The sequence below is a fragment of the Myiozetetes cayanensis genome, unplaced genomic scaffold, assembly GCF_022539395.1.
Source record: "Myiozetetes cayanensis isolate MyiCay16 unplaced genomic scaffold, myiCay2020 scf2-11, whole genome shotgun sequence".
In the NCBI taxonomy this organism is placed as follows: Eukaryota; Metazoa; Chordata; class Aves; order Passeriformes; family Tyrannidae; genus Myiozetetes; species Myiozetetes cayanensis.
Window position 1 is genome coordinate 42,103,832 of NW_026087411.1, and position 17,218 is coordinate 42,121,049.

The window sequence follows — 17,218 nt, forward strand, 5'->3', positions numbered from 1 at the left end:
CCGGGTTGTCCCAGCAACGGGAACACTTCATCAGCTCAGCTAACAGATGGTCAGTGAGCAACAGGCAGCATATGTTCCAATAAGCACTGACATCAGCACAGATGGAGGGTGGGCAGGAGGCTGGCCCTGAAACATAACCTGACATTTCCTTCTCATTTGGTGCTGCATTGTTATAACTCACACAGGAAGATTAGCAGGGAAAAGTGAATAGCATTAGGGAATCTGCTCAGGAACCGATTACTAACACTTCACTGAAGTTTTAGATTTTTACTTAACCAGAGTGCAACATTGTTAACAACATTCAGGGGCAGAAAAGGAAAATGCAGTGGATTTTAACGATGGGGCTTTTTTTTCATCACAGACAGGTTTTCCCAAGAACTAATTAACAGATTGCCACCTTCTAGGGCTCTAGATCTCCAGTTCTGATTTCTACAGCTTTTTCTTTTACTCCTTCCATCCCTCTCACAACAAAATGCACCCAAATACCCCACAGGATTAAATAAAGCACCACAACACATTATCACAAAGGGTATAACTTTCCTCAGTCCACAAATAAACTTCAATGGTTTCTACAAAAGACATAAAAACAGCCACAAAAGAAAAAAAAAAAAATAAAGCATATAATTCTTTTGATGAGCCTTCAATAAAAAACTAGGTATCAAAGGTGACTATAGTCCTTGGAATCAACAGCAGATTGATCTGGGACACAGAGAATCAGTATGCAAACGGGTTACACACAAGTTGTATATTTATAGACTTGCATTGAGGATAATGGGGAAGTGTGCTGCACGGCTGCAAAATGCCTCTTTGTGACAGGTAGCAAGATGTCAAGCATATACATCCAAATGATGTAAGTGTACAGCTGTATCACAGGCAGATATTAAAGAAATGCAACATGTGCAGCAACAGCCTTCTGTTACCTTGTGAGATACCTTTAGAAGTCTTTTCCCCTGCTAAGGCGTGGGAAAGTTTAGCAGGCACTTCCCTTCAATGCTAATGGGAGTTGTATGTACATACATCTCTTGTGTCAGCAGAACAGACCCTCCAGTGAAGCCAGTCTACAGTCCTGGGGGACTGCCAAGCTGTTTTGGAAATGGCAAACCCTTCCATCTCTGTTCCTTGTGCCTTTCTTTGGAGGGCATGAATTTGATCAGAGATTTGCAGTCTGGATAACCCCCTGTACACCCTCCTGTTTATTCACACAGCTTCTTCTCTGAAGCTTTATCCAGATACTATGCAGTTGTATAGCCTGATTCACATAAGGATCTTCTGCCTTAATTCAAACTATAATCTCTCTGAGAGGTGAATAACATCAGCCCTCTTTTAGCAAAACGTTGCACAGGGAGTCAAATACTGATATTTTCACGTAGCTTCTACTTTTGCACAGCTCAGTATCTGGCCTCGGCACTGCAGAGTTATTAGGGGTAATATTTCACACATTTAGTGGCCGTGCACTGCAGCCATCAGTTCCCATGGCTCTAAGCTTGCTAGAGACTTCTAAAGATGGCAGGCTGTGCTTCAACATTTGAAATGACATTTAACAAAGGAAGTCTTTCAGGGATCCACAAGGATTGGTCTGGTTTTGTATAATGTGCTCTTTAGAGGAAAAAAAACACAAACTGTATCTTTATTTGCACTACATATGTTCCAAAATGTGAGGCAAGTAGGTAATTTGGATTAGTTATCCAATAAGACAGGTCCCGAGTGTGCCATTTCTCCCCATATACATATCTGGACAGAAGTAATTTTTCTAGGAAGACCAGAAGCCTAAGGATGTTAACATTGTTTAGATCTCCAGAAGTTCCTGCCTCCATGTACATCCATTAAAGAATAAAACTGGACAAAGTACCCGAGCATTCTCTTCGGGTGAGTCCCTCAGTTCTCTGAAGCAGTATGGATAAGGACTTGAACAAATGCATAATCTGAGCAAGGAACAGAAAGATTGTTTCCACCTCTACTTCACTCTGCGACTTCATGATCCTCAGAATGAGCAGGACATTCATGTTTACAGAAATAAAAGTCATCTCTCTCTCCTATACACCACCCTCATTCTTCAGACTGGAAGAGCGGGATGGCAGAAACAGTTATGAAGTCTAACAGACACAAGAGCAAAGTCCTGCACCTGTGACAACACAATCCAAGTACCCAGCACAGCCCAGGAGCTGTGTGGCTGGGGAGTAATCTTGCTGAGAGAGACCTGGGGGTCCTGGTGAACAACAAGCTGAAAAGGAGTCAGTAGCATGCTGCTGCAGCAACAAAGGCCAACTGGATCCTGGGCTGCATCTGCAGAGACAGAGAAATAATTATGCCACTCAACTCAGCACTTTTTTGGCTACACCTAGAGTACTGTATCCAGTTCTGGTCCTCATAATTCAAGAAAGAGAAAAAACAGTCTTTCACTGAAAGGCTGGAGAGAGTCCAAAGGAGTTTGTGAAGTTCATCAAAGGGCTGAAAACCAGCACTATCAGAATAGGCTGAAGGAGTGAACTCTTCTCTTTGGAGAAGAGAAGGCTCAGGGACAACCTCATCACAGTATTCCAGTGCTTTAAGGGTAGCTACAAGATGACAGAGACTATCTCTTCACAAGGAGTCATGTGAAGAAGACAAGGGATTTCATCTCAATATAATAAAAAAATTCTTTACAGTGAGAAAAATCATTCACTGGAACAGCCTCTGCATGGATGTGGTAGGGTTCTCATCACTGGAGGTTTTCAAGATGTGATCAGACAAGGTGCTAAACAATCTAATCTGGGTTCCACTTCCAATGGAAGGTTGGGTCAGGTGTGATCTCACAAGGCCCCTTCAAACCTGGGCTGTTCTATGATTCCATCTCCCCCACATCTTAAAAAAAAAAAATTTTACAAATGCCCTTTGGAGGCAAGACTGGTTACACATTCATGTGTAGAAAATCCTTTCCCTAAAAGGAAGTCTTATGTTCCCTCACCTGCTCCCAAAATACCGGTTTCTATCCCTTCTTTGTGCTGGCCACAGCAGACAGATTGAGTAACTGATCAAAAACTATTATTTATTGTTAGTTTCTTGAGGAGGTTAGCTTTCAGTCAAGCCAACTCCCTGACTGTGTAAACAAGGCATGAGCAAAGCAAGTCTGTGGACAGTAGTTTTCAATTTGCTATAAAATAGTCCCCTGGAAATTCTGAGGACAGATGAGACTAATATCAGTTGACTGCAACTTCTGTGGACACACAGCCACAAGTGTGTCCAAGTGACAGACAGACACTGGGCAACATGGGTCTCGTCTGGAATTTTAACCACTGAAGCTGCAAAGTACAACCACAGTCAGGACCTATATCAGATGTGATATACCTGCAAGTGAAATCTCATTCAGGGCAGAGAAATGAAACCTGGGCATGGTCAATTCACTGGGGACTTCGAGAACATTTGCCTTTGGGACACTGAGAGGCCATAAGGTATAGAACAATCCTTACTGAGAGCATATCCTGAAAATGCAGGGCTAACAGTGTAGCTGCTTTGCCCAGCATCCCCACCAACACGAGCGCTCCAGTGATAAGATTAGAGCATTGCAAATAGAGAGATCCCAGCCAAATTTGCTCTGAGGAAGCATAAATAGAGCAGTTCTAGCAAGGCTCATGCAATGTTAGGAGCATATTTGTGCAGGGACTGGCAGTGTCTTACAAGCAATTGCAGGTGCCTGATCTTAATGCTAACAACTGCTTCTTTTTGTCTGTACTGTAGCCAGGACTTGGGAGTGTGAGAGAGATTGAATGCTTTGTAATGAAGGTATATTGTAACATTTCTCTCCAGGTGGCACTTTGTTAACAACAATTAGATCCTGATTGATCTTTGAAGGGCTAATTCTTATGTGGTTTGCAAGGGTCCTACAAGGAGCAAGTGTTGAGTGGGGGCACTTTAAAAGTATTAGTGAGGAAAAAAAAAGAATAGTACCATAAGAAATTTGCAATACAATGCCCAAGCCTCCTTTGCACCCCACAGTAATTTGTTCTTATTCCTGTTATTATCCCCTCGGGCACTAATGGTCACTTTATTAATTAGTTGAAAATTGCATTCTAGGTCAAATGGCAGCTTTTTTCCCTCCCATTGTTGCAAATTGCTAGTGGTATGGCCCAGTAAATGGCAGTGTTACTGCAAAATGGGAAAGATCCTTTGCTTTTCAAGATAAAGCCTATGGACCAGCTGCACTTTCCATGACATTTCTAAGCAGAGCATTTCCCCAGGCCTGCTTTTAAGCAGTTAGAAATTAAACAGAACTCACTGTCATTGTTAAGATTTCTAATCATAGGCTGTTACTGTATTTGCTCTCACTCTCTTCACCCTCCCCCCATTTTAATTCTAGCTGAGCCTGCTTTCTAAGGTGCATCTCTGCAGTGCTTAGCCCCATTGTTCAGCAAAGTAGGCAGTGTGTTTAGGTGCCTTAATTTCTGGTGCTCTGATGGAAATACTTACTTAAAGACATCTGCCTTAGCAGAAGAGGACAGATACTTAGCTTACTTCTGAGAAATAAGGCCCTGTCTGTGGCATCTGAAGTTGGAGACCCAAAAATTACAAATCACTCTTGAAAATATTTGCTGGCTACTGAATGTAGAAGTAGAGCAAACCACAGTCTCAGAAACAAAACGGGAAATTACAGATTTTGTGAAAGCTTTTTCACAAAGAAAACTCCTACTGAGGACAATAGATGTTTAGCCTTTAAACCGAGGATCAGCCCACCAGAAGTGAACATCAAAGCAGTCTATTTTCCATTAACTACTTTCTGCAGCCTACTGTGCTGGATGCAATCTGTCATGTGAGTTCGTAGTCCAGCAGTCAGGAAAGCTACCAGAAGTCAGAAGGAACGCCTGGGCTAATTTCCCAGCACTGTCAGCCTAACACATCTAAAAGGGTGCAGTTAATCTGAAGTCAGCTGCACAAGCCACCTAAGACAAAACATTGCCTTTAATTTCTACTTTTCTTTTACAAGTGACTCTGGCCTCATATCCTCTTAATTTTCTTCTGTAAAGTTGCTTTTAAACTAAGATAACTTCTGTTCTAGTGGGCCCAGTTTAAAATCAACAGAATTCAGTGGAAGAAAACCTCCATCTGGCCCTTCAGGGATGTAACTGAAGTCATATAAAGAGCAAGAAAACTCTTTGTATGTGAGAAAAATGTTACAAAATATCTTACAGAAATTTCACATACGCTACCCTCACATACTTAAAGGTACAACTGTTTTGGGGTTGAAACTATTCCCTCTGGAAGGATGGATATATCCAGCACACAGAAAGGCATCTTATCCTCCAGCAGGCTGGACACTCCTCTCAAAATCTAAATGCTGTGAGGTGGCACCAGCTGTAGCCTCTAGTGAGCATTACACGTAGCAGTTAACAACAACCCCTTGAATCACTGCACTCCTGGATCACCAGCAAGAGAAGAAAAGCTTTATTTCTTTTCTTCTTTTTGCCCCCTCCTCTCTTCCTTCCCCCCACCCCCATCCCCCGCCCCAGTTTCTATAACAATAAGCCATCAGCCTTGCTAGGTTGGCGCTCTCTACAGACAGATGGGGGTGTTTGTCAGGGAGAGGGATGGTGGAGTGATCAAGCAATAACACGTTAGTGTAAACAAATGTACAATGACAAATTTGGGATTTCTTTCCAACTCCCAGCAAGTAAGTGTTAGGACATGCAAACTGTCTCCTATTAGCACGTAATACTTTTTCTTTAGTGCTATTTTTTAACTTGCTTGGAGCAAAAGTTTCTTACAGAACTATTTGTTGCCAAGAATTAATATAGTAATCAGTAATGCAAAGAAGTAAAAGAATTCCATCATCAGAGTAAAAGAAGGCAAAGAAGGCTGAATTTGCAGGTTATTATTTCTTCTGTTCAAAAACTTCAGTAATCATTCAAAATGTAACCTTTATTTAAAGCATAAACCACAATCACTGTCTAGACTTGCAGAGGTGTCACACAGTTACAAAATGAGCCTAGATATGCAGATAGTTAATAAAACCCCCCTGAAAAGTCTGCATTAAGCATATTCCAACCATGATGGACATTCAGTATGCCCAAGGTTTCTGAATTGTTTTTAAAACTTAGAAGTTTTGGTCTAGATGCATTGGCCACCTTTGCTCTCTGCTGCTCTGCATCAACTCTGTGGCTGCCCTCTTTTGTTTGGAAATGCAACGCTACCAGTGGATTTGTTTGAGCCTCTCCCACTTGCTCCTTTGTGGAGTCTCCTCCCTCTGCACAGGGATGGTAGAGTAGAAATTAAATCACACCTACAAAATGAAGGCTTTGTTGAAGAGAGAAGTATTGCAATTTGCCCAGAGATGGTCAAGATCTGGAGGCAGCCTTATCACCATGTGGTGATCCTTCATATGCGTATTATGTAACAAGAGGTCTTGCTTTATCACCAGCATGCCTCAAACCTTGATAAACTTCACTGAAATTTAAAACCCTCCAGGAGAATGTAGATCAGAAGGACTAAAGGATTTGATGGGTAATTAAACTAGGGGCAGCACATTATACACATTATCAGAAGGCAGCACAGTATACACATATCCTTTTAGATGAGCTGCATCATCATCACAAATGAAAACTGAAGTATTATCAGAAAGTAAAACCAGAGCCAGTTGGGCCTCTGCTAGTAACAAATAAACAAAGCCTTGACTAAAATAAAACTGGATGCGATGGAATTGATGACCTAAATTTTGACCTAAATTTTCCTAAATTGATGACCTAAATTTGACATAAATTTTCCAAATGCCATAAATGTCACTCAAGTTTCTCATCACTTTTCTAAAAATTATAATTGCTTTCACTGAATAATGAATTTTTGAGCTACCTAAAGCATATTTGGAAAACATATCTGAGATCAGAACAGCTCTTACAGTACAGTTTTGCTCTATAAGAGTCCAAAGGCCAGCTGCACACTTGGTTACCTAATTTTTGAGACAGGGGGCACTATACTCTATTAAAAAGCTTGCAGTTACCAAGCATTTTCAGAAAGCTGGGATTGGTTTCTGTGCCTAGTATTTCTTGTGCCTTCTGGCATTAAAAAGAGCAGATTAATACATTTGAAGTATCAACATATATAAAAATTCATGCCTAAATTAACTATATTAACAATTAATATATCCCTGTTTATCTGTGTGACCACTACCAATAAAAGGTAATTCGATAAGTGATCCAATGACTAACTGTGCGAAAATAAGAACCAACACAAAGCTAAAAGCCTTGAAATACTAAATGTTGTATACATCCATCCCAAGCATTCTGTTTTGTCCTTGCTTCCCTGGCCTGTGTAACTTTCAGGTTTGTGATTGTATCCGATCAGCAAATCCAGTCCTTCATCTGGAAAAGACTTGTAAGCAGTGGTCACAAATATCATCGATGAGAAGAGGAGAGTCTCTTGGTGATGTTTATTGACAAGATACAACTTGATATCAAATATGAACACTCAGTGCAGAATACAACACTGTGTGATTGAAATTCTGCAGTCAGAGCAGTTCTTTGGCCCCAGTTACCTGTAGTATATAGAGATATCGGAGACAGAAGTTGCAATTACTACAACTGATGTCCTGCCTACACTCTAATTTCAAGTGTGTTAGTGAATTTTAAGTTGTGCACTACTTTAACTGTTACCTGGGCAGTGAGCAGTACTCCATCCAAGATCAGGGTCAGTAACTGGTTTTGATTCCTTACCTGAATAAACAAATATTCCAGACTGTAGGCTGATGGTTTTTAATACAATAAACATCTATTTTCCCAATTAGCAAAATCACAAACAAATATTAGTCCTTAATTTTGTAGTAAGATTAAATAAACTTAGGCTGGTGAATACTCAGACAGAATACCCTGCCAGCTGACTCTTTGTCTTTTACAGACAACTCTTCAGCCCACCATGTGTTGCCTCAACTACATACTTCCAGGTAAAGAATCCTAGCCAAGACACTGTAGGCTTAACTTAACACCTGATCTTCCACCTAGGGCTTCAAAAGCAGCACAAGCCAGCAGAGCTCTAGGAGTATCAGTTTCAAGCACATACTCTTTAACAAATGAGCTTCCATGTTCTGAAGCAGCTTCAGATTTGTGGTGTGTAATGCTGAAACATGGCGTACTCAGTAGCCTAATTATGGGGTAAGAAGGGTCTGGGTGTCAGCTGCAAGGTCCAGAAAAGCAATGAATGCAAGGTCCTAATTGTATAGAGATACACAAAGACACTTTGCTGGTTGTAGCCGTTTTCAGTTTCTCAAGCTGTTTTCAGCAGCAAGTAATCCCACAGGCCACGTCTATTGTTTTGACACCGTCCAATTACTATGACAGTTTCAGCTGAACTTTCTGACCCCCTGTGCTGTCAGGGCTCACAGGGCAGCAAGGGTGGCCTGCTCCACAAGGGAAGGCAGGCCAGTCGTGGCATGGCAATGTAGGGCAGTGACCTGACTGGTGAGGGTGCAGTCCCACAGTAGAACTGCAGAGCGGGTCTGATAATGGTAACCAGATTCACACAACATTCCTGTGGTCACTGAACAAGTCTATGGGGATGAAGGACATGCAGGTCAAACTAGGAAGTCAAATCAGCAAGACAAAGGAAGAATCAGATAGGCAGGACACAGGAATACCTGCAAAGTAGATTAAGCAAGCACCAAGGGCAAGGACCTGGGCTTAAATGAATCCTGGGCTCTTGAGCCAAGGGTCTCATGAGACTCCTGTGAGACTTCTCACATGTCTCACACAGGTCTTTCTCATGCACCAGCTGGATCCAAGGTCACCCAGCTGCAGGCAGCTAAACCCCTTGAGGGGGAGGAGAAGAGCCTGGTAGTGCATTCAGGATGCAGGCATTCAGCTGTCAGAAACCTCTGCACCTGGACACCAGGTGATTGTATACTCACCATCACTGAGCCCTGTCCTGAGCAACCTCAGCCAGTTTGAATGACCTACATTCAGGAGCGACCTTGCCAGGTCATCAACATGTATCCAAAAGGGCGGCCTCGCCAGATTCAGAAAGCATCATGATATTCCTACACTCTCATGCATGATATGCCAATATGGCATAAACATGCCAAAGGTTTCTGCTTATTTACTGGGCTGACCATGCTTCTGCATCACTAAAAGATACTCTCTTAGGAAGCTCTGCACCACTGAGGAATATCCCATCAAACTTCCTAGTGAAGGACATATACCAGCCCACCTCCCACCTTAGCTGACAAAGAGGGAGTCAATGTTCAAATATGAATATGTAAACTTCTGATCTTCTTCTCCAACATTTAAATAAAGAACACCTTTACAAAATCATACCATATGTTTGGCTACCCTTATAATTTTGCTCAGACAAGCAGGGCACAAAAAGATTTGTAGAGCTTTAACACTGCTGTTCCCCTCCATCTCAGCACAGTGCTTGCTAAGGTAGCAAAGCAATTAAAACTGTGGTTTCCTGTTTTATAAAAGCAGCATAAACTATGTTTTGATGCCTACAGTCCCACAACATCATAGGATTAACTCAGTGTTTCCGTGCTTTCTACAGTCCAAATTCAGATTCCCAGTGGAATGGTGTCACAAATGAGTAAAGTAATATAAGAGGAAGGATCCATAATACATAAAAAGAGAAAAGTTGATAAATGTCTTCCTGTCATTCTTTCTCTCACAGTGACTATGTTAAAATTTCTGCTGAGTCAGAGTTGACTAAGTTATTGATGTTATAGAATATTCTCTGATTCTTTTTCCTGAAGAGGAATGCATAAACCTAACAAATTAATCCACAGTTTCAGTGAACATTGGATGACAGCTACCCCGTGCATAGGCTAGGGAAGATTGCGAGCAGTACAGCTGAACAAGAATGCTTTTCTTCACAAACACATATTCCTTCACTTCAAATCCACATCTGTTTTTCCTCTGTCCTGTAACCATTCAAAACAACCCTGCAGTCCACATTTAAGGAAATCCTATTGGACTGGAATCTTTAAGGTCATATTCTTGTCTATGATTTCCTTCTAGCATCCATAAACTTTCTGGTACTCTGAACAATTCAAAGTTCAGTGAGACAGGAAAGTAGCACCTCTATGTTTCAACCTCATGCTTATGCTTTCACTCTACAATTCCTGGTGGGGAAAAATATTTTGGCTTGGAAATAATAATAAGCAGCTTCTGCTTATGGTCTAACATTAGGAAGGAAAAAACCCTCACACAGACACTATCAATTCTTCAGTAGTCAGGGTAATTATTACCAACAATTCATAGCATACCACAGCTAGCACAGCAAAACTCCCACTCTAGCTGTATTTAACTTTGTTTATTGAGGCCAACAGAAATCTTTTCTCATATCAAATCCTGAAGGGGGAATTACCAACAAATTCTGGCACACAATCACATTCTTTTCAAATACACCATTATACATCATGAGATCCCTGAAACTAGAGAACTTTCCATAAAACTCAGACCACATTATTCCAAAAGGTTCAGGGGTGAGGGGGGAGGGTGGGCGAAGAAAAAAATGGTAGTACAATTACAGTCAGTGAAAAATCAATCAAAAAAGGAAGCAGGAATACCCCATCATGACAGGATCCCTGGAACACAAATCAAGACATGGTGTTGTGTAAAAATTGTGTCTGTTAAAACTTTTAACACAACTAGAAATCCTGTACTGCTTATTTGTTTAGTTGGATTGTTGCTGTATGCTGAGTACAAGATAATATATTTATTGGATTACAAACAGAAAAATACATGCAAGGAAATCATAGCATGGAGTTAGGTATGTCTGACAATAGTATTCATTTGAACCTAACATGTATACTAAACAGGAACTAAGTTCCACTGAAACTTGAAGTTACCTGCACAAGGCCTAAGAAACAACATTAAATGAATAGTCACATAATCACAGAATGGGTCAGGTTGGAAGGGATCACAGTGGGTTATTTGGTCCAACCTCTCTGCTCAAATAAGGTTGTCCTAGAATACATTGCATGGGATTCCGTCCACATGATTCTTGAATATTTTGTGATGGATACTCCCCAACCTCCCTGGACAATCTGTTCCAGTGCATGGTCACCTGAACAGTAAGGAAGTTCTTCCTCATATTCAGGCAGAATTTCCTGTGCATCAGTTTCTGCCCATTGCCTCTTGTCCTACTGCTTGGCACCACTGTGAAGAGCCTGATGCCATCCTCCTGGCATCCTCCCTTCAGATATTTTTACACATTGATGAGGTCCCCTCTCACTCATCTCTTCTTGAGGCTGAACAGGTCCAACTCTCTCAATCTTTCCTTGTGAGAGAGATTCTCCAATCCTTTAATCATCTTTGCAGTCCTCGCTGCACTTTCTCCAGGAGCTCCACGTGTCTTTTGTACTTCCTCTTTTTTTCTTTCATCATATACCTCCCATATGAGAAGGAGTTACTTTATAACTGAATGTACTGAAAATGCTGAAGTACAAAACTAAAGATACTCTGATTCCAAAGCACATATACAGATGAAAACCCAACAGTTCCATAAACATCGACTTGAACTAACTCTGTTCAAAGTTTGCTAGACATCTAAGGAAAGCATGAAATTGTTGAAGTCTGTGTAGACGGATACACTTCAATTGAGACGCAGATCAGTAAAAAAATAAACACAGTTCTAAGAGTGTCACATGCTTTCTATGATCTTATGTGTTGTTAATAATTGCACATGCTCTGTTATTTTACATTTTTTTAGTATTGTTTATACTCTGTTTAATTAATTTTAATACTATTTAAAATGAATTAATTTTAAAGAAATACATATATCACTGAAATTGAGTCACAAAGTGAAATATAGAAATTTTTATGAAATAATTCTGAAGATAGGTGTTTGAATAAGAATTCTGGACAGAAAATAAATATTGAGTTCTCATAAGTATTATTCATTACAGAAGTAAAGCATGACAGATTCTTTCTCTCCTCAGTTGACAAAGATAGAAAAAGTCACTTAATTGGAAGTACCAAATGTAATAGCAATGTTTCTGTCTTGTAAGAAAGTGTTACATTTTACAAAAAGATGATCCTGTTTCATTGGCAGATGATGACCACATCAGTGATGACAAGTTTCAAACTTTTCTACAGGTTTCAATAACAATGGTATAACCCTTAAGATACAGATATAATCCACAATTAAGACACAAACCACATACAGCACGAACATGACACATTATTCACGGCGGGGAAAGTCTCGTAATATAAACAACTATAACAAAAATATGCAAAATCATAGTTCAAGTCCTAAATTTACTGTAAAAAACACTTGTAAATTTACTTATAAAAAACACTTCAGACTTTCTGTTGTCAAATGGACACAACCATGTAGCTGTACTGAGATGTTATTGTGCCTCAGGTACCTGTAACTTAAGTTTTAGTGATTCTGGTCTCAAAACAAGAGACCTAACATGACAAGTGATTAACAAGGTGAACAGCCTCAGCTTTGAGTGATTTCCTCCACAGTTAAGTGGTTCAGTCATTTGTACAAAGTTTATAAAAAGGAGCTCTCATGAACAAAAATTATCTCAAAGGTAACTATCCCATCATCTCAGTTTGCCACCTGTAGACATGTATTCTTTACCGAGGAGGAAGGTGAAATCTCCTCCGGTCTGGGTGTCCCAATCCACCACAGGGTCTCCCACCTGGAGAAAGGAGGAGAGGAATTAAACACTTCCAACGAACATTAAAGGAGGAAAACAAGATCTTATTCAGGTAGCCCCCAAGAAAAATTACATTTGTACATATCTCAAAAAAAGTACGTGTCACTGTCATAATGTATAATTATGTCTAACATTTTGAGATGTTGAAGAATGAAGTTCATGGTGTCACTGCTTTCCTTAAAACTCTTGGGTGACTGTAACTTTTAAATCTAGACCAACTAATGGGTTGGGATAGTGAGTCATACACTGTGGTTGGTAGATAAGACTGAATTCAGGAAAGGAAAATACATTACTTAGAACCAGACATCATAAGCTGTATTTAAAAATATTTTCATACTGGTTTAAGTCTGCCTGTGTACAATATTGCTTTAGTTATAGATTCCCATCAGCAAAGTAGTACTCACACTGTAAATTATATCTTTTTTTTCAGCACTGAAATTCTACCAAGTCCCATCTGCATTACAGCTCTATGAAAATCCTATTAATCAGAAACATGACTGAACACAGAGTATGCAACACAAGTGTGGAAGCCTCGACTAAATATCTCACAAACGAGGGCTTGCTTGCATTGTCTTCTGTTGCATGTTTTACAGTGTGCTAAAACTGAAGTGAATGTACCCTCTTGATGAAATTACATTTTGTGAAGAAATGGAAATGCGGGTAGTTCCTTTTTCCCTTGGATGCAGTGAGACACATCTCCAACAATTTTTTCCCCTCTTTCCTTGACACTCATCTTCTGTTTCTCCCAAAAAACTGCTTTCAATGCTCCATAAAAGCTTTTCTCCAAGACCTTGTTTTGGTTTTGATTTGTTTGTTTGTTTGTTTTTGTAATAAATTACTTTTGCAAGTAATTTCTAAGTTCAGTTATTTAAAAACCAAAAAGCTGCCCAATTCTTTTCTGTCCAACTTTTCTTTTTTCTTTTTTTTTAATAGAAAGATGGAAGAAAAATACAACAAAGATGGATGGAAACAAAGAAACAAAACTATTTTTTTTGAAAGAACATAATTTTCTTAGGCAGAATACAGCTGACCCCCAAAATCCAACAAGATCTAAATGCAAGAATGAAATTGTCAGAATGCTTCATGATGTTCCCATCTCACTGTTTATGATTCTGGTGGTAGATGAATGGTAGCTACAATTATCAACCATTACTTCTAGCGCTCTGCGAGCTCTTACTCATTATGATCCCTCCCCTAAGCCAATCATACAGAGAGTTATGATGTTTATCTTATCATTGGCAGAAATTCTATATAATTTCCAACATCTTTCACTATTTCTAAAGTATTAGGGTATCCTTGATTTTAACCATTCATGTAGCTGTTACAACTACATAGACACTCTCTCCCCTACCTCATTCCCTTACCTACAGTTCACTTTTCAGGCAGATTTCAAAATACTAGTGTAAGAACCATTGTACACATCACAGAAATGTCAAAATATACCTATAAAAGTATAGATAAGGTTATATTTACTTATTTAGTCTCTTTTTTTTTCCTATATTTTGTATGCTGATTCAGATCTGAGTGGTAATTTGTATGCTATGACACAAAATATCAGGGTTTAACAATTGGACAATTAACAATTGAAGAGAGTGACAAAGACACATGGTAATTCACAGTGATATACACAGTTCTTAATGCTCAGTTTATTTTTAAGTTTTTGTAGAATGAGATAACAATGTAATACAAAATAGTGGTCTTCTAATTATTGAAGTTTATCTAACAATAGGCTATATAGCCTGTGGTGTGGCGTTGCAGCCACAAGACTAGAATCCATAAATTATCAAACCAGAAATACTAAGGGAAAATCTACCTCCCTGTGAGGCTTAGTTGTCCTGCTCTGAATTACACGGATGTGCTCTTATCCCTTTGTAACACACAGCCAAGAAATTTACAGAGAGAAGTTAAATGACTAAAATCGAACCAAACCAAAAAAACCCCAACCCTCCTGAAACCCACACCCCCCAGCTGAATTCCCTGCACTCAAAATACAGCTAGAGGATGAGCTGTAAATCACAGCAGCTCAGTGTTTACTATCCACCATACAATGAGGGATGCCTAAATACAATTCTTGTTCTGCCTGAGGGGATTCAAGCCATCATCTCAGAGAAATACCAGTCCTTCTCAGGTTGATGTTCTCTTGTAAAGGCACTCTTTCCTCTACTGGTGAAGTTGAGACAGTCATGGAATTCTTAAACATTAACTGATAAGAGAGAGTAAAGGCTGCCTAATCATTATTATTCTCCTGACACAGAAGATATGTATCCTGTAGTTACTGTTCCACTACTTTTTAATGCATTTAATCCAATGACTGATATATCATATGCAACAGTAGGAACTATATAACAGTATACCATGGGAAGGTACATAAAGAGTGGGAAATGCAGATATCAGTAGTATTAGTAGGAAGTTTTATAACATAAGCTACCATGAACACAAAATGGCTACTTTTTTGTTCTTTTTTCTCTCTTTGGTGAAACACATACAGCAGAGACATCAGCTACATAAAGAAACAACCCAAATACCTGTGCTAATATTAGCCCACTTAGGAAAAAGGAATTTTGTCAAAATGAGTCATGCTGGCAGATCAATTTAAAAGGAGCTCTAAAGCATTGCAGGGTTCTTTTGTAAGGGCAGATGTATTTTTCCAATAAATCTGTTTAACTTCTAACAGAGGCAATTTAACTGCAGTTATAGGATCACGTTTTAAGAGCGTCCTGAGGGTGAGAAATAGGGTTAGTGTCGAAGAAGCCACGATGTTTTAATAATGCTACTGAAAGACATTTATAACACAGTAGCACAGTTACTGTGGAACATACTTTGTGGAATCCATCTAGTCATCAGATCTCTGGAGCTGGTCAGAGATGATCTGATCTCTGAATATTAGAGAGTTTCTTGAGATGTTCAAGAACTCATAACAATGACCAGTTTTGGTTTTGCTTATAGTCAGCATACATACTCTATATTTTAGCTTTACATTTTACATACAGGACTGAACAATCTTATTTGTGAATCAAATGGTAGCATCTTACTCGCAAGTATTCAACAGTGGCAGCTGAAACACATTAAAGACTTCACTGAATTTATTTATTATTTATCTTCCCTAATCACATAATCAATCTTCTTTGAAAACCTCACCTGGAAACACAAAAGAAATTCAGGCTCTGCATACTTAATAAAACAACTGATGTTTCTTGGATACTTAATTTTGTTTATTTTCTTTAATCAATGTGTATGTGCTTCAACTCACAGTAACGAGGAAGTAAAACTGAATTATGTCAGCTCAACAGTGCTATCCACAGTGATGCTTGTTTGAAATGTCTGTTCAAGAAGTGAGACTGGTGAATGACTTAAGATTAATGCCAAGGCAAGACAGAACATGCATTTGTTTCACTCAGGGAGTGACTTGGAAGCTGAGACCCTGACCTAAAAAAGCACTTAAGAATGTGTTTAACTTTATTCAAATGCTTAAGTGTTTTGTTGAAGTATGAACAAAAATCTGCAGCTAAAGACTTCATTTCTGTGCAGCTGTGCCAATTTGCTTTAGAACTATTACAATTTGAAACACAGTTCAGCTGAGACCGAGCATGAAAATTATAAATACCACATGAAAGCTTTTTTCCCAGACCACTGTGAGTAAAAGATGACTAGAGATTATAATGCTACATTCTACCTCACTCTGCAGTTAGATTTTCCTGATAGTAGTAACAACTATGATGCAAGTTTTGTTACTGACTGCTGTAGCCCCAGGGTAACTGCATATAGACTTTTACATTGTTGATAGAGAAAATTCCAAAAACACATATGTGCACACATTTTTTACCTTGTGATTGAGGATTTCTCTGTACGAACCCCCTCATCTGGTTATGATATGGAGAAACAAAATGACTTCTGCGTGGTTGTTGGAATCTGGGATTAAAATCTCTTTGTTCTCTTCCTGAAAAACAGTATTTACTAAGCAACTCTGACAGTATGTAGGATTAAATGAAGAAACAATATTTTTCAGGAAACAATATTTCTTAGTTTTATGCCAAAATACTCATGCACAATTACAATTTTTCCAAACTAAAGTCAGCCTAATAAGTGTAGTTCTTGTCCTCATTTCCATCTATGCTCACCATGATTACAAGCTGTTAACAAGTGTACTTAGAAACCAGATCAAAATTTTATGACACAGATTTGGAGACTGCAGTCATTAAACCAAACAGAAATCTCTGTCCAAATTGGAATCACAAATCATAATTAAAATGGTTAAGTATAGCTCTCAAAGAAAAGCAGATGCTAACAAGGTCTGGTACTATAAATCACCAACAGATATCCTTAATTTTGCATGTCCAGCACCAGCACAGTGTAGTACCACATCAAAAGTATTTTATCACTTAATACAAAGTACTGAACTAGCAGAAAAACATTCTGTCTGGTGTAATTTGCTCAAGGAATTCTTAAGGGGTGATTTTTACCCTCACAGGCATTATAATTGATTGATAATTGATTATTAAGCAAGTAATAAACATAGTATGAGCATAAACACTGAGATTTGGGGTAAGTTATTCTGAAGTCTCAAAAGCCTCAACATTCAGGCTAATCTGTGATTGATGC

At 39.1% G+C, this 17,218-nt stretch overlaps 1 protein-coding gene across 1 annotated transcript in view; it reads right to left on the reverse strand.

The window, feature by feature from the left end:
• Positions 1 to 10,645: 10,645 nt before the first annotated feature.
• Positions 10,646 to 17,218, reverse strand: part of FAM120B (family with sequence similarity 120B) — a 48,344-nt gene continuing 41,771 nt past the window's right edge. Inside the window, exons 9-10 of the mRNA XM_050316516.1 lie at positions 16,443 to 16,556; positions 10,646 to 12,601 (exon numbers count right to left, since the gene is read on the reverse strand). Of these exons, the coding sequence (XP_050172473.1) occupies positions 12,537 to 12,601; positions 16,443 to 16,556 (179 nt within the window). The 3' untranslated portion in view covers positions 10,646 to 12,536. The remainder of the gene's footprint in view (positions 12,602 to 16,442; positions 16,557 to 17,218) is intronic.